This window comes from Achroia grisella, unplaced genomic scaffold (genome assembly GCF_030625045.1).
Source record: "Achroia grisella isolate CSIRO2021 unplaced genomic scaffold, CSIRO_AGI_Agris_v1 utg359, whole genome shotgun sequence".
NCBI classification, from domain to species: Eukaryota; Metazoa; Arthropoda; class Insecta; order Lepidoptera; family Pyralidae; genus Achroia; species Achroia grisella.
The window spans coordinates 625,345-644,853 of NW_026712817.1; the positions used below are offsets into that span (position 1 = coordinate 625,345).

General features: G+C 32.9%; 1 protein-coding gene across 1 annotated transcript in view; it reads right to left on the reverse strand.

The window, feature by feature from the left end:
• Window positions 1-19,509, reverse strand: part of LOC131843910 (neuropeptide CCHamide-1 receptor-like) — a 144,056-nt gene that overhangs the window by 25,724 nt on the left and 98,823 nt on the right. The window contains exons 2-3 of the mRNA XM_059192694.1: window positions 8,245-8,438; window positions 1,848-2,074 (exon numbers count right to left, since the gene is read on the reverse strand). Of these exons, the coding sequence (XP_059048677.1) occupies window positions 1,848-2,074; window positions 8,245-8,429 (412 nt within the window). The 5' untranslated portion in view covers window positions 8,430-8,438. The remainder of the gene's footprint in view (window positions 1-1,847; window positions 2,075-8,244; window positions 8,439-19,509) is intronic.

Consider the following 19,509-nt stretch of genomic DNA (forward strand, 5'->3'; position numbering starts at 1 on the left):
TTAATCAGATGTAAAAGGTTAAAGTTTCAAGTTAGCAAAAATAGCAGACTCTGAGACGGAATAAAAATGAATTTTGGTTAAAATATTGACCATTTTTACTTAAATAAATTTTTATTTATTTCAGGTACGTTTTTTTTTTTAATTGAGTGAATAAATAGATAAAGGTGTAACTGTTTTCGTTTTCGGACTACTCCAATGCCGCAGCTATCCTTTACAAAATTCAAAACATCTTTATTCATGTAGGTCTATTACAGACTCTTATACAGCTTCACCGGACGATAGGAGCGTGTGCAGATGGCACTCTAAACCCGCGGAAGAACTTATGGAGCGGCTGAAGGCTAATTCCCGCCTGACGGGTACGACTTTAGACTGAGGGCACCGCTAGGGGTTCGAAGTTCGCCTAAGCTCAGGCGAGGTTAGAGATTCGTAATTTCGGTCCTCGTTTGAATTGAACGGGGGATCGATCGGAAGGAGTGTAACTAGATGAAAAAAAAATTATTTGTCGTATTTACTGTTTACTACTAACTGAGTATTGTAAGATTTGTTATTTATAATAGACTTGCGGATAAACACGGATTTGCAAGCATTACTAATATTTGAATTTCTCGGTTTTATATTTCTTTTTTTCGAGCCGCAAGGCGGACCGCAGAAAATAATTATATGACGAATTAAGAAAACTAATTCGAGGTTTTGTTTATGAAGCGCAGTATTAGTTTTGTGAAGTACACTTGAAGCTTCATTTATGTGTAGTCCATAATTTATAGGTATTTATACTGTGTCATAATTTATTATACCACTTTAAATAAATTTTAGCATGCTCGTAATAAAAACCACACGAGTATCTCAAACGCAGTTACCACATCAAACGTGACTATTAAAACACAAATTTTCTCATATACTGTTTTTAATGTATTTATAGGTAATTAAAATTATGATTGGTTGAATTAAAACTATTATTAAACTTTTAATTCAAAGTTTACTATGTTCCGAGTAATAATAATAACCCTGAACAATTTGTACACCGCCATCTAGTCCCAACTATGGGACAACTGATAGTAATGCTCGAAAACATTATTTTATTAAAATACATACACACAAAGGAAACCCAAACCAATGAGTGAAAACTTCTATTAAAAACTTCCTTAGTATCAAATCTCAGCAGGAGCCTAAGAATTTATAAATCCCAATAGATATGTATAAAAAAAATTAACTGTGAAACAAATAAAGGAAAAAAAAAATACCAAGCCTAACAGGGGGGAAAGGGATTATTAGTAATGTGGAAAGTGGTTACTAGCAATGTATGAACTACATTGCCGTAATATCATCCCTTGCATTAAAAAAAAAATGCTACACAATCAAACTTAAGAAGCAAAATGATTGCATCGTGCGAGGAATTGAACTCGCGACTATAAGGAGCATGGCGGCGAGTTTTAGAACATAAAGATCTTATTGCGTATAAAAAATTCAGCTACATATCAGAAAGGATACTATTTGAAATTGTTAATAATTATTAAATATTTTTATTGAAAATATTTGTATTCATGAGTGCGTAGATTTGTATTAGTAATTCTAATAGTTATTATGGATCCATACTACAAGTATTACTTAGTATGAGGCTAGAGAATGTAGTCCTAGTACATAATAATAAACCTTCACGATTGTTATCATAGATAGGATTATCAGAGGTATTATGAACTGTTGACATCAATTGAGTGTGGAAAGTAACACTGTCAGTTTTTCATTTGGTTTGTAAACGGTGTTTCTATCATCGAAGAGCTAATCAGAAATATAAATTGTCATATCTTTACATTAATGTAAAAAAATATATTGCAATATAACTTACTAACCTGTCCCGTGCAACTTCCTCAATGGATCAACGATGGCGAAGTATCGATCAGCTGATAGGGCTGTCAGCGTGAAAACTGAAACTCCAATGCTGACGTCCTTTGCTGCTTCCGACACCCGACATACTGTGTCGCCCCACGGCCATGACTCCACTGTGTACACAATCGATGTGAAGGGGACGCAGGTAATGATGACTAATAAATCAGCTAGAGCCAGTGACAGGATGTATCTGAAAAAAAAAAACAAAAAATTAATGTTGAATAGTTTAATTGACTTCTGTGGTGTAGCGGTACAGTATGTATCTGAAAAAAAAATGTTTAGTAAAATACTAATCAACAGTTTATTTGACGACCTCTGAGATCCAGCTATTTAGCCGCTGTGCTAATACACATATATGTATGCATGCGTGTATATTTAATTAATATTGAAAGTTAACGGCAGTGAAACCGCGGGCACAGCTAGTAATAAATAAATAACTGGAAAATTATAGTAACTATATCTAAAATTAGTTATCTCTGTTTTGTATCTTTTTCTTGCTTTAACTGTTGTGTGGGACTATGTATAAGGCGCTGGGGTCGGTGCAGTTAACGATGGTGGTAATTAAAGGCGCAATATGAATTTATAACAGTATGCTATAAAAATATAGGACGTAACAAAATTAGGGATGGTAGCAGAAGGTAAGAGGAATATTAAGAAAACCATAGCAACAGAATGACAATATTCCTATAAAAGTTTAAAAATACGAATTGTCGGCCCGAATGCAAGGAGTCCTGTACAACTGTACTACCTAATGTGTGCGTCATTTACGAAAATAAAAGATCTAGTTGCCTATGGTCGGGGATTACTCGCTGCGATTCATTCATTTGTATTCATGAGTATTTGGTATAAGTGCTTTCTATGTGTGTTATTATTATTATAATAGCTTTGATGGTCTAACGGTTTAGCACACTGCTTTACACTGCTTTACTTGCTATGATCGCGGGTTAGATTCGTTGCACCTATTTTTGCAATTGTTAGAATTTATTCCATTATTCGATTCATACTAATTTTGTCAGAACAGCGGCAAGGATCCATCACTAAGAATAATTTTGGCCCTTATCAGTGTTAGAAACACTGATAAGGGCCAAAATTCAGCATTATAGAGTTAGAATTATGAAGTGCCACACAAAGATTTTTATCATCTAGATATGAATTCACGACCTTTGTTGTCGAAGTCGGATAGGAAACTCTGGGCTATAACGCGCTTTATTTTACATGTATACAAAATTACAGCTTAATAAACAAGCCAGTAAGTGCTTGAGAAATGGATTACAAATCAAGCGAAAAGGCAGACAGACTCAGAATGCCGTTAAAACGAAGTGAATTCGTAAACCAATGGAAACATAAAAGTTATACCATAAATTCCATTAGGTATATAAAACATTTTGCCAGCTGGAAAAGTAACTTTTGCTCGCAATATGCATATTTTATTCTGATTTACAATCAATCGAGTGTGATGGAATGGAATATGAAATACTGGCTACAACGTAACTAAAACACTAACACACACTAACAAATAGACAATCGATATGCCTCCATAGCGATTACATGACAATAGAAATTCAGATTGTTTGAGTTTGAAATAAAACAAATGTCCACCACGCATTTTGAACGAAGCGCGAACCGGGGAGAGATTTTAGAGATCATAATTGCACTCATTGTAACGATACTCCTCAGAAACAGCTTAACCAAACTTTTCATCAAAGGTCGACTATTGGGTCTCCATCATTTACCACTAAAAAAAAAAATTCCGACCAGTCAAGTCCTTGAATGGTCGATGATAAAGGTTGCCATAGACTTAGCATGGCGGATAATATTTACGCGCTAGGTTGCCATAGATTTAGAAAAAAAATCACGCGCTTCTGAAAATAATTTAATCTTAAAGGCCGAGTTTTTAAGAACAAACGAGCTCCGCTCAACATATGACCTGGTGTGTAAACAACACGCCGGTAACAAACCTAGTTATAATGAGTTTCATGAGAATCTGTCTAATTACTAGACGAGATTGTAATGAATTTGATGCATTTTAATATCTTGCATGAAACACAGAGATTAAAGTCTGGCCAGATCTTGTATCTCTGTGAATTGTCTAGCGCACATATCATGGAGAGTGTTCTGTGGAATTGTTTAGACTAATACCAGCTACTGATTTTCACTATCACACACCCCGGAATGTAAATAATATTATGTTGCCTGACTTAAAATAAATAAAAAAGGAAATACCGAGCCTGTAGATAAAAACCTATAAAGTTTATATATTAAAACACCTTAAAGGCGTTGGATTTATTTTATTGTTTTTTTTATTGAGGGTTTTGGGCTTTCGCTATCTATACCCGTGAGGGACAAGAATTGAAGGATATTCAATTCTTGTTCTCGTAGGAGCGATGGTTTTTATCTCCTCAGGATAGAGTGTAAACTTTCCAAAGGAGATATTTCGTTTATGCATCAGTGAGCTACAATCACATTGGATTGTTGTTGTGTAGTGGCGTTTCCTCATCTGACTGGCAAAATCTGCGGATTGTTAATTGAAGCGTTGAAATAGTATCGTTCATATATTATTTTTGCCTATCTGTGAATTAAACCTAAACCTGACATAGATCGTGCCGTCACATATCCAATTTAGGAAGTCAAACTATAAATTGTTCATCTGTAAAAGATTACCAACCTCTAACTTTACGATCTCGATGGAATTAATGCCTTATTTTCCGGACGTCTAACTACAGAACCCATTTCACGAAACTCATGAATCTTTTTCTTAATGAGAATTGCGTTTAAATGTGAAGGTAGAGAAGGGTCCTGGAGAAGAGGATTTCTTATACAAAAATAGTGACGTAAGGTAAAGATAAGAATTATACCGGATGACTTGTTTAGACGTGCGGGGGTAGTTAGGGCATATAACTTATAGGCTAACTTCCTCCGCATTATATGTCTAAAGTAGATTTCTAAACTTTAGCATTTAGTATACATTAGAGGGTCTTAAATATATTTTATTGTGGGGTAGGAAGCGAAAGGCTATTTTATTTACCATAAAATTATTCGTGTAAAGATCTTAATCTCAGATTAACTATATTAATAATACTCCTAATTCAGTATTTATTTATTTAATATTGTTTCATTTGGATATATTTTTAAATAGTACATTCACGCGGACATAGTTGTAAATCTGTGTTTTGCTCATTGAGTGATTCTCCACACTAAGCTATGTGTAATAATGTATTGTCATCAAATGAAATGGGAAATTTCACATACATTATACATATTCATACATTTCTATCTGTAGTTCTGAAATCAGAATCTCGTATCTATTTCTAGTCCGTATTTTACTTCTGGAAATATTTCAATTTAAAAAAATATATATAAATTATTTGTTTCCTTTTCATGTTCCTTGAATACGCGGTAAACATTTAAATAGATCTTAGATATAAAGATATATTGTTGATACCTACAGGGTAATCTACTTACCAATATTATATGTTTTTTGTATTTACAAATTATAAAGCCTTAACATTAAGAAAGCACCAAGCTTATATTTTTAACTATGAAATATTATTATCCTAACTATTAACGCATAACTTAGTAATCAGTCTCTAAGTCTAGAACAGCTAAATTCATATAAGATGAATCTTCTTTTTTTAACGTCAACTTATCTGCACCACTCGTGCAAAACTGGGGGCACCGCCTTGTTATAATGCTAAAAAGGTTGTAATAAGATCTTTTATACTAAAATTCTAAAATCAAAAGTGGTATCTCTTTATGACTGGAAGATATTAAGAAAACTTGGCGTGATCACAAAGAAGGACATAGGCTATATTTTATCACAATAAAAGCAGAAAAAGTAGCGGCAAACAGTTAGTAGACAAGTAAACCAAATAGAGCTGATTTCTTGTAAGTAACCGAAAAATAGAACGACGAAAAACAAATTATTAGAAGCGAAATGCGATTTAGTATCAATGAATGTGTGGATTATGCTAAGTTCTGCGTTCCTTTGTGTTGATTTCCTTTGAATTCAGTTTCAACCATATATAACAATAGAGGTTTCGTTCGGTTTTATGGTTTGAGTGAATCATTTGTGTAGGTAAACAGAACTATAGTCGTGTAGACTTTTAAACATAGCATAGAGACAGACGACCCTAGTATTTATTTAATTTTATATAAAACTATTAGGTAGGTAGTACTTCATTACTAAGTACTTACTCTGATATTGTTATTAGAGATTTTTCCCTTCTTTATTACAGTTTGCAATGCATTTTTCGTTTCATCGGTTTAACAAGCTGCATTTTTCTTATGGTCGCCGTTTCGATTATTACTACAGACATTAAATATATAACCACAGATAATATAATATTACATACTACTAACTAATAACATTGATCACAAACAACACACATACAACCTCATAACAAATATAGATAATACATATTATTTCTTAAGTATGATTGTTTGGTCAGTGTGTTTTCGTTGCACATATACTTATGTACAAATTATTTTACTTAAACTTAAAATATTTTGTTGATATTTAGATATTTTTATCAGTTGTATGTTCTGCTTAGTTTGAGACTACATGGTGTTTTGGGAATTATTCAATTATTAAGGCAGGATTATTAGTCTATAAATTTACAGTTTAATTCATCTAGAAACGTTTTCAGAGACACATGACATTGTTTTCAAAATATACCAACATATACAAAATATGTAACAGGCATTCAAAATTTAATATGTAAATTAAACAATACTTAATTTAATCAAACATTAACATATGTAGAAACAGGGAATTGAAATTTAGTGTGTAAATATCAGCAGTACTTAATTAAATCAGAAATTAATTGGCAAAGCAAATACTGTCGCGACATCAATTTAGACGCCTATTAAAGAAGCTGATACGAGCCGATTTATTTTTAATACAGTGCTGAGAGATTATTCGACGAAGCACTTTAATGCTGCCTGGATTCCAAGCATTCTTTGAATTTTTAATTTAATTTAATATTTAGAACAGTGTTTCCCATCATGGGTCTACGCTCCACAGGGGGGCAATTTGATTGTTAAGGAGGGAGATTCTAAAATGGATTCAACACGAGCTAACCCTTTCACTCCGGTCCATTTAAATGAAATGCTAGATTTAGGTACCAAATCCAATGAAAAAAAGCAAATTCTTAAATAATTAATTTATCATTTAAAGGGGCTGTTCAAGTATTACGTAAGCACTATAAGGGGCGGGGGGGACTTTGCTTTGCTTATTTTGGATGACATGGGTGGTACGGTAGTCTAGGTGATGATTACGTCATCAGTAGTGATCTACTTTTTTAAACGAAAGGTCCATCTCACATTATCTTTGCTAAAAAATAAGACACTAATTAATGTTTACGTAAGCATGGGGGAGGGGGTAAGAGCTTTGCTTACTTTTGCTGACAAGCGGGATGGTGGGGGGGGGGGGGGAGGGGTAAATAAGTGTAATAAATCTGTTTACGTAATACTTGAACGGCCCCTAAATTGAAATAATAAATTAATATAGAAAATTCTTTAAAAACACTTTTGTAAGGGGAATATCGGTTTTAATTATATGTTATGAAATTTTAAATACTCTGTTTCGTTAACAATATCATGGTGACTTCTTTCTGTAACCTATCATAAGTTTCTTAAGTAAGCAATTATTTTTTTTAATATTAAAAGTTACGTAGGTTACATAAGGGGGTGGGGGGCATAAAAATATAAGAAAGACTACGATGAGACATGGCACAAAAAAGATTGGGAAACACCGATCTGGATAAAAAGAAGGCCATGATCACTAGTTTACAACGAGTCGAAATTAATGGAAATAATTTATGCTTTTGTTATGAGAAATGAAAGAATTTGTTACTACATCGTGATATCTAGTACCAAGCTGAGCAGAGCTTGTGTAATGGGTACTAGACACCTGATATAAATACATATATACATTTTTTTGGCAAATACATAAATGATATACATAGAAAACACACAAACTGATACAAACAATCTTACTCATGAATAGGAATTTTTGTACGAGGTGTAGAACCAGCAACCATCGGATATAAAGCGATGTGCTAAACCGTATAGTCTATGTATAGTAGTATAGTCTAGACTACCGAGGGCCTCATCTCTGTACTATGTTTAAGAAAATAAACAATATATTAATTATAATCGCGAAAGTTTGTGAGTATGGATGTTTGTTACTTATTCACGCAAAAACTACTGAATGGATTTTGATGAAACTTTACAGTAATATAGCTTATGCATCAGAATAAAACATAGGCTATAATTATAATTGAATATTATACATTGAAATTTAACGCGATGAACCGCAGGCACAGCTAGTTATTATTATTATTGAAATAAAATACATACGTGTTGGGCACGTTTCTCATTGCTTTATGCCTCACAAATACAGCTACCAGGGTTCCATTCCCCACCACACCGATTACGAAGATCAGAGCGAAAATAAGTGGAACAATATATGTCTCAGGTCTTTGGTAGTAGGGCTGGTAGGTTTCTGAACTATTTAACAGCAGGGTGTCGTTGTATTCCTCCATGTTTCATATCTGTAACAAAAAAATATCATTACGACTGTTATCCCAGATGAGGTAGTTAGAAGCAACGTTAGAAGAAGACGGCGCGGCGCGGCGGCGGAGCGTTTAGGTGAATACAAAACTTTAAGTGTAGGTACTTATGTCGCAGATATATTTGAATTCAAAGATCGAGTCTACGGAAGGAAACAGACAAAAAATATCTTATTGGTGTTTCCATTCTCAGAGAGTCAAATATAAGTATAAATTTTCGCACAATTTTATTTTTTGTATAGAGCACATTTTAGCGTAATTTGAGGTACTAAATATTTGACTAAACTCTAACTAACTTTAGGAATACAGTTGTGATTTAAATTAATTTCTATAATTATACTAATAGCGATTAACTTATTCCATATATCTTTATAAATTAGCAATTAAAGCATTTTTTTTCGTCTTTAAATTTAACGTATACAAAATTGCATTAAAATATTTCACAACAAATTAACAATGAAATGAAAAAGACAGTATTACTAAATAATGTTCTGAAATGACTGCACGTAGTTCAACAAACTTAGGTAGTTAAATACGTAATTGCAAATTTAAGTGAATACTCCAATAAAAATTCTTCAACTTGTTGTAAAACCTTTTTTTCGCGACGAAATGAAAATTCCTGTAATGATGCTCTTAAAAACTATTTAGGTTTTAGCTTGTCAGTCAAAAATAGACATTATCTAAATGTAATAGGTACATTTATCAAATATCATTTTATGCTAACGCACCTAGCGTTCACACACAATGATAAATCACGTCCTTCCCAGCAAAGAAGGGAGCTGTTAAACCCCCATCAAAGTTCAAGAATTTGCACATAAAATGTTGCGATACGACGTAGGTACGTAAGCAGACGATTTCTTATAAAAATAGAACCTTAGTTTACTCATATATCACGTTTATAAAGCTTATATAACACCTTGAAGACCGCATTGAAAATATTATTTCTCACATAGGGGGCGGCAGTTTTTTATTGGTAATTACGTATATTATTTTTTAAATATGTTTTTATAATGTATGTGTACCCACGGATGATCTACCGGTATCAACGTGTAAATTTACTTTAATTGAATGACCCACCCATATCTCCATATATGTATCTATAAATCTGTTTATCTAATAGATTAAACGAGATATATACAGGTAGAATTGTATACAGATAAAAAGTCGCCTGTGTGTATACCTCTGATTCCCCTGTTCAGCCGCCAAGCAGTTTACATTTTAAGATGTGGTAAGGCTGAAGGCCGAGATAAGGTATTGAAATTACAAGGCAGAAGTTATGTAACACGTGTGGTTTCAGGGCCGTCACTAGATAACGTAAGAGCCGTGGTTCTGTTCATATATATAAGATTAAAGCCTGTATATTTTGTGTACCTTTTGTATACGAGAAAAGGTACTTTTTAAAATGGTACCAAAATATGGTTTTTAATATCCATAAGTGATGAAGATATATGGATTGTGTAAAAGATGATATGAATAAAAGGAGAGTATGCTCAGATGTGACCAGTGTAAGAGGATGACATACTGCGTCGACCACAAATAATGGGATAAAGGCAAGGCAATGATGATGGTGATCATCTGTAAGCAAATTACATATAAGTTAGTAACTGTTACCCACAAATTCATCCGCATAAACATATCTTCATATTAAATTCCATTAAGATCGGTTCAGTCTAGTATACATTCGTACTCAGTAATTTCACGACTAAAATGTTACAGTAGTAGAAATAAGAAAGTATTTTATTTTTCCTCCGGGAGGTTGTTTGGATCACATGCAGTAATTGAAAGAATGTCAATATTTACTTATTGCTAGATACATTGTTCTTTGGAAATCTCTTAGGTACTATATAAATTTTACGGCGCAGTAGTACTCTAGTTATTAAATTGTACGAATAACTATTAGGTATTTCAGAATCTTTGTAGCATGCAAGTTGTCACCATAAAATATAGCATGCATCGTTATGTTATTTATCTTAAGTAAAATTTTCTTAATATTTCATTTACACGTGAAACGGTAAAACCGACAAACCGACGTAATACCCCTAGGACTATTCACACAGCGCCATCTAGTTCTAAGCAAATCAGAGCTTGTATTATGCGTACTATACAAATGATATAAATACTTAATACATTTTTTTGTAATTACATTACCTAATCAACATAAAATAAACATCTAGATCAATACAAATAATTATATATATGAATACAATAGGATGTACTATGTATTTTTTTCAAATGAGCGCCAAGCCGCGATAAATTCTAGGAATTTACTGGAAAATACGTGAATTTTGTTTGGGTTCTTTAACCCAAAGAAAATTATTACAATTTTGTTGATCAATGTTACTTCTTTATTGGAAGTCAATTCAAAATCTGGATACGAAACGTTTGGAATATACAATTGTATAAATCATAGTTTAAAATTGTGGAGATAAATGAAACACCTTGATGGAATTTTTACATCTATTCTAATATTTATTATTCTTAAAACAAATGAATGCGGTCAAATTGACGATCTGATGAGCTAATGGTTTAGCACATCGATTTACTTCCGATGGTCGCGAGTTACTTCCCGAACAATACAAACACAAGCTCTGCTAGTTTCTTACCGTGTGTGTGTCCTAGACTTTATTTTATAAAAAAAACTATCAGTATAATAAATACCCAATCAAATTAGGTAGCTACTTTGATTGGGTGGCATAAAAATAATAATGTGATTTGCTTATTTCTGAATTTCTGACAATTCAACAATCAAATTGATTATTGACTATATGTTGATTGTTGAATTGTCAGTCGAAATTGACTTAGTAATTACATTCATGACAGCATTGAAGATAATTGCATTGAAGATAATCTAGTTAGAGATCTTAACAGTCACTGTTGTAGTGACCCATATACTTGATCTACCCATATTTTACAAAGAAGGTTTGAATTCATAATATTTACGGATTGGTTTGGTTTGATATGAATATCAGAATTATTGGAATTTTAGAATCAGAAATTTACACAAATATTAGATACAAATTTGATGTTGACCGGATTTTTTTTCTTATCTAAATTTATTTTAGGGTTTTTGTTTCCAAACATGTCAACCCCATTATATCAAGCCTAATAATAACAAATCTTAAAAATACTAAACAAAAATTTATAGTATTTTTAATTTTCAATGACCGGATTTAAACTAATACTACTTTAAACTAATACTTTTAAATTAATATTAATAAGTCAGGTAAAATCACAGGACATCTCTTACCCCGTTTTATTTATTTTTATAAATAATAATCGCGTCAAATTTAAAACTGAATAAGTCAGGGAAATACTGTGCCACAAAGCTCTCATATACTTGCAAAAATATATATATGTAAATTTGTTACCCAAGGATCGACAAAATCGAATTCTACTCCATTGTCAAGCACATAAACGCATAGTATGCTCCACTTTGCCAACATGAAAGGAGGTATATAACCTACTTTCACGTAGGCAACAGAAAAGGGAATGACTCCGCTAAGCAAAACTGTTTGACAAATATAAGGAAAATAGCCAAATCACAAGCGTGACGTAGCAAATATATTCTTAGGCTGATCTTGAATTCAAATGATACAGGCTTAATAAATGTCTTAAAGAGCCTAAGGGTTTAGGGTTGTGATATTTTTTTTATGTAACTGGAATAGAAATGTACAATTCTATATAAAAAGTAAATGTAACTGGCAGCCTACAAATATGTGTGATGCCATGTCAGCAAAATATAAAAAAAAAACGAAAGTTGAAAAAAAGAATAAAATTCAAATCAACAGGGTCATTAACGCAACATTGTATTTTTATTTCATAAATATAATTTAAATCTAACAACCATCCCTCAAATCCTCGACCAGGTTTAAACAAGCAAAGATGGAAACATGGTGGAAAGTAGCAACATGAGTAGCGCCATAGATATCGTAATGCGAAGCCTACTAATCTTTCAAACTTTCGTTAGACAATCTATGGACGGTAGAAGAAAAAACTGCTGGTATACATAGTGAGGAACAGCGATGTCAATGTAGGTACATACCTATGTACATTGACATCGCTGTTACTCCAGACAGCTCGTGACTACGGCCAGTGCAAACTAGTCAAAACGTCGTGAAAGGTGATTACCTTTATTGGCCATAAGATTATTCTTGTTAAGACTCGGTTTGTAATATAAATAGTAATCCTCATACGGTGTCTTATGAGGATTACCTTATTTATTTAAGACTAGCTACTCGCCCCGGCTTCGCACGGGTGTACATGTATTATATATATAAAACTTCCTCTAGAATCACTCTATTAATTAAAAAGCCGCTTCAAAATCCGTTGCATAGTTTTAAAGATTTAAGCATACATAGTGACAGACAGCGACAGCAACTTTATTTTATACTATGTAATGATGAAATACAAATACTTTAAAAAATATATTTATTTATATATAAAGAAACACCATATAAAGAAACACCATAGAAAGAAAGGAAAATATTTTATTCAGAGCTTTTCAACAATGTTACAATATATACCATTACATACCATTGGCTGCGCTATGGATGCTGCGCAAATCTAACTTAGAATTATTATACACTAGCTGTCCCAGCAAACGTTGTTTTGCCATATAAATTAAAAACGCTACAAAAAAAATAGGGGTTGGTGACAGAAGGGTGAAAATTTGGGGTTGCATGTATTTTTTAATGGCACATAATAAAACGATATAAATATAAAATTTTTCCCCAAAAAAAAAATGTTAGGGGTGGACAACCCGTATCACTTAGGGGTATGAAAAAAATAAAATTTCATAAAAATCGATCAAGCCCTTTGGGAGGAGTATGGTAACTAACATTGTGACACGAGAATTTTATATATATCTAAGTAGATATTTAAAAGGTAGGTGTGTTGCATAGTCACGTCAATGTGACTGACGGTGAAACTTATAATAGTTACAATAATAATTTTATTATAAAGGTAAGGCTACACGGAACATACTGAATTAATCTAATTATTTTATTATAAAGGCTGTGTTACTTTATTGTTTACATAACATGCTCCCCCTGGAAACTAATGTGATTAATTTTCATCCTATCATGTATCTTAGTGAATAACTATTTGGCACCGTTGTTCTGCCTGTGTACAGCTATGACGCAGGCAACAGGAGCTTTCCATTGTCATTATTAAAAAAACTAGTGACATATCCTAATAATATTATAAACGCGAAAGTTTGTAAGTATGGATGTTTTACTCTTTCACGCAAAAGCTACTGAACAATATAATTGTAAACGGAAATCTAACCTATTTTGACTTATTGTAATAGAAGGATACGAACATTTTTTTTGTGTAGTTGTAATGACCTCCGTAGTCAATATATTTACATGAAAAGCACTATGTACGAGTATGCGTATAACGTTTTCATGTTACGTGCGTGTTACTGCTTATGCTTTTCAATTTCAGATGTCTAAGATGACATCTCTCTTATCCTGTAAATATATTCTAACTAGCTACTTGCTCCGGCTTCGGACGGGCGTACATGTATTATATATATATATATATATATATAAACCTTCCTCTTGAATCACTCTACCTATTTAAAAAACCGCTTCAAAATCCGTTGCGTAGTTTTAAAGATTTAAGCATACATAGGAACAGACAGCGACTTTTTTTATACTATGTAATAATGAGCTATTAACAGTTTGAGTTACAATTAATTTTAGGAGAAATTATATAGAGCGATGTGGTTTATTAGTCTGGTTAATAACACACAAAGATTGAAACTAACTGACACAAAATAAACTTTCTCTGTAAATTTAAATTTCTAACTTGATCTCCGGTGATGAAAACAATGATAACAAAATGTAATTAATCAGAGAGACAGCAGCAGATTCACCCCTTGATATGTAACCTGCAAATATACCTAGGGAAATCGGGCCATGTCAAATTTTGCGTTTATCAAGTTACAATGTCGACATTGGACAAATTCTGTCTACCCCAGTTAGAATTATAGTCGAGATCATAAATTATATTTATGGATCCCAAAGTGTTGTTGTATAATAAAATAGCACACTATACTAGAATTGAAAAGTGTAACAAATTAAAGAACTATAAAAACATACCTATATAATATACTAGCTGTGCCCACGGCTTCACCCGCGTTAAAATTCAATACAAAATATAGCCTATATGTTATTCTGATGCATAAGCTATATTATCGTAATGTTTCATCAAAATTTATTCAGTAGTTTTTGCGTGAAAGTAACAAACATCCATACTTATAAACTTTCGCATTTATAATATTATTATATAAGAAAATATTTATGAGACAGAAATATGTGTACAAAATTACTGAAGACGGATATACCTATATAATATATATTACATAATATGCATTATATATGTGAAAGTAACAGGATGTAGGTACTAGGGGGACCAAGTTTCACAGAAAACTTTCATGTTTGCACACGTTCTACATCTTAGATTGTAGATTCCTAGAACTCAACATCCTTGAATTTGTCGTAAATTGAAATAAGATGTTCTTTTACTTCCTATTCAATTCATCAATCTTAGTTCTGTTTATATTTAAGTGTTAGATACTTTGTTCTCTGTTTGTTTTCAGTCTAATGTACATTAGGCCGAAAACTGATGGAAAATTTTCAAGCACTCACTCGTAAACCTGAAAGTTTGTTTTAAGAAGATATAAAAATGTTTAGATAAAATGTATACAATGTGTATTGAAGTAGGTAATTCATTAAATCATAATAATTAGATTGTCAGTATGAGATTGTTTATAGTGATAAGAGTGCCTTTTGTGAAATATTGTGCTATTGTATTTGTTTCTCTCTGTGTTACTCTGAAATAATATAGATTTCAAACTGTGATAGATATAATTGCTCAAATTACAGCAGTAATAATATTTATAATATCTTAGGCCAATTTACACAGCGCCACCTAGTTCCAAGCTAAGCAAAGCTTGTATTTGGGTACTAGACAACTGATATTATGCACTTTTTTGTAAATTCATACATTCGTACATATTCTTTATGTACCAATAGAAACAATTATGATCGTGAATACAAATGTTTGTACAGTGCGTGGAATCGAACTCTCGACCATCGGATGTCACGCGGTGTGGTAAACAGCTAGACCACCAAGGCCGTCTAGATAATAAACAGTATATTTTTTGATGAGATTTCAAATAACCTACAAACAGTTACACGGTGTTTCAAAATCATAGCTAATTCAAGTGTTTGTTAACGTATAAATAGATTGTCTGATGAATGGAATTTCTATGTTAGTAATCAATCCATCTAGGTGATTGACAATCGTTTGTTCTTGTGACGTCACCATCAATCGCAAATCCAAAGGTCCTGAACAAACAATGTGTAATCCGATTCATCACGAAGACGCTTCGTATACTGCGGAATTTGATAGTAATTTATTACTCCCAATGCCCATTTGGAATTTGAGCTAAGATTGCGATCTCAAGTGGTTTGGAATCAAGTAATAATTTTTCATTTCTGATTTCAACGACACATCGAATTTTTAGCTACTTCGTGGATCGAAATTGTAACCTAGTAACTGAAACTATCTTTCCAGTAGAAACTATTGTGGTTATTCTAAGTGAATTCTCCGGTATGCACTGATTTGATTTCATCCTCCCTTGTACTATGCCAGCGTTTACTCATTCCGAAGCGCAGTCAAATTCATCATTCACATTGATGACCTCGGTGGCCTAGTGGTCTGGCACACCTCTTTACGTCCGATGGTCGCGGGTTCGATTCCTCGCACGGCACAAACATTCATGAGTATGGTTGTTTGTATCGGTCTGGGTGTTTTCTATATATAATGTGTATGTATTTACGAAAAAAAATCTATGTATTTGTATCAGTTGTCTAGTACCCATAACACAAGCTTTAGCTAGTTTAACTTGGGTCTAGATGGCGCAGTGTGAATTGTCCAGAGATTATTATTTTTAAAAAGTTGTTATCTTAAAAAGTTTGGAACAACACATTGTAATAAATTTCTATAAACCTAAAATAAACTTTATACTTTACATACGGGTTTGGAGATTAATTTGTGAACTGGAAATTTCATTCAAAGAAGTAATTCTACTTTAAATCTGATTAAAATTGTTAGAGAGGCAGCTTGATTAAATTATAAGACGTCATGGCAAATCCCGAATGGCGGATAATTTGTTGATGCTGAAAGTCTATTTTCCGATTTTTTATCCCATCGGGTATGTCAATTATGGGGTTATTAAATTATCATTTATTAAAACTTAATTTGTATATTTTTTATAAAAACCCAATACCGTTCCACTACTGGGCACGAGTCTCTTAAGAAAAGAAATGACAATTATTGATGAGTTTCTTTTCATGTAATTGGGAATGGCAAACAAGCTGATGGCCTACCTGATGTTAAGCGGTAACCGAAACTCAGTTTACAAGTTGCTTGTAGCTGCAATCGGTAAGACTGAAGTACGCAGACGACTTTTTACAGTAGTCGATCGCAGAAATCCAGTTATTGACTGATATGACTTTACTCTAAGGACACCGCTAGGGGTTCAAACTGGCCGTCGTAATATCGATTCCCGTTTGAATTGGACGGGGGATCAATCGGAAGATTTACAATTTTTATACGTTATCTAGTTGGTACTAGATAACGTATACGTACATCTACATAACGTGTAAGTACACAACATCGACACCAGTCTGTCGTTGTTTTCTAAGATACACCTTGGCGAATATGCACAGGACATGTATAATTTAATCTTGCCTTCTCCTTTTTATCACCAAACTACGCGACGAAATAGGTGAGGTCTGAAGGTTGAAAACCTTGTGGTCTTCATTCTTACATCATTATAACAAATTACACATATTAGTACTGAACTGTTTGCGTCGACATTTTAAGAGTGCGACGCACTTCCAGACTTTCAGATTTCGACTTGCAGAATCTGGGATTGTATTCCTGGTGAAATACAATTCCGGATTCTTCAAGTCTATGGTGATGGTTCGTTTAGATAAGCACACTACATCCTAGGCCTCGTCGTTATTACCCAACAGACGAGATAAGACCAAGCGCAAACCCATTCATAATAATAAAAAACATAATACACATAGAAAACACACAGACATAAACAATTATACGTATGAATACTAATATTTGTATCATGCGAAAATAGAACCCGGGCTCACCCGACGTAAGACGACATGTCTTACGTCACCTCAAATTTGGTTTTTTAATTACGCGGCTAAAGTTGAGGGGCGTAGCTAGTTATGAATATTAAAACTTCTATGTGAAAATAATGTAGAATACACAATCATAACTCAATTTTTGAGTTACTAAATTACTTTGTTGTTTGCAGTAACTTTGTGTGCGGTGATACTTGGTTGTACTAATTCCTCAGGAAGGAAGTTGCTGGAAGTTATCCACAGATTACAGAAACTTTTCGGAGTAGATCAACGATCAATGAGAGGTTGCGCTTATAAATAATAAGTAGCTAATCTTTTAAAATGTGATACGGCCTCTTTTTTGCTTAGAGATTTGATATTTAAAGTAAGTTAAAAAAATGTAAATTGGATATATTTTATTTATTTATTTCGAATGGTGTATAAACCTAACTTAATTTGAAGTCGCAGTCATTTATATATCAGGCTAGATTATGATACTGTAGTATTTTCTAGGATATCAATATTATCATTGAGTGCGTAGCTGTTTTTATTTTGACTGTCGCATGCATAATTCTTGTTAACATATATTTAATTAGACAAACATTCATTTAAAAGAGCAACACGCAACTTGCGGTTTTCTCTTTCTTCTTGTGATGAGTCTGTGAATTCCGATTATGTGGTAGAATAAAAAAATGTGAATATTCACGTGTACTCATAATAAGTTTATTTGAATAAAGATTGTTTCTATTTCTATCATGCCTCTATTCACTATTATTTCACTACCTTATTTCTCCCTTCAAAGCTAAACAGCTTAAAAACAATGTGATTCAATCCACACAAGGTATGCGCACATATTTTTTTTCAGTCTAAAAAAATCAGTAAAATCGGTTATGATAAGTATGATTATAATTGCCTAATTAGTTTCAGTCATGATTTTATGGACGGCGCGGCGGCACGACGCCAATGCTGAATTGGCTGAAATTAAACCCTGTCCGGATTTCTCGTACAAATATATTAATTATAAGGAATATCCTATTTCAAGTGTAGGGGCGGCAGTTTTCTCTAAAGGGCGAACAGTGCTAAAATCTTGGCTCCATGCCATGCTATCTATAGCATCAGTGCTTAGTAAATTATGGAATAAATTTTGCCCAGTATTATAGGTCAAGGTTAAGTTTATTGTTCAAATACGAAAGGACTCGTATATGAATGAACTTGTTTGTTACTTTCTCTATGAACAAGATTGGAATTAGGTGTTGTTATCGAAAATCCTTTACGATGTTGTAATCTCTCAAAATATAGTGACGACATGATATAAATAGTTAAAGTTTGTGAGTTGGAATATTCAGGTAACTAGAATAGAATAGAATAGAAAATCATTTATTCAAATAAACTTACATTGAAGCACTACATATAGTCATTACATTTTTTAATCTACCGCTCGTTCGGAAAGCTGTCTCATCACAAGAAGAACGAGCAAGAAACTTGCGTGTTGCTCTTTTAAATAATTTTATTATTACTTTACATTTTTAAGTTTAAGTGTGTGAATACAAACCACCAATTAGCACTAGTTCTATTAAATACTCAAATAGAAAAAATATTGAATATATAACCAACTGGTTAAACAATTAATAAGAGGAAATCAGTCATAGTGATTAGAGCAGACCAGTCCCTACAAGCAGCACCCGTTCACGAGTATGACGGATGAGCCAGCCATCACTGCGCTCGACCATATTTTAGGGAGCCCAATGACCCGGCCCACCACGCCGCCACAAGTCTGGACATTTTAGTGAGCATGACTACTCAAAACACTAGACTACGTCAAAGCTACTTACAATTGCTATCTGATAGTTATAGTATTCACATTTTACATAAGAATGCATGCGGCAATCAATACA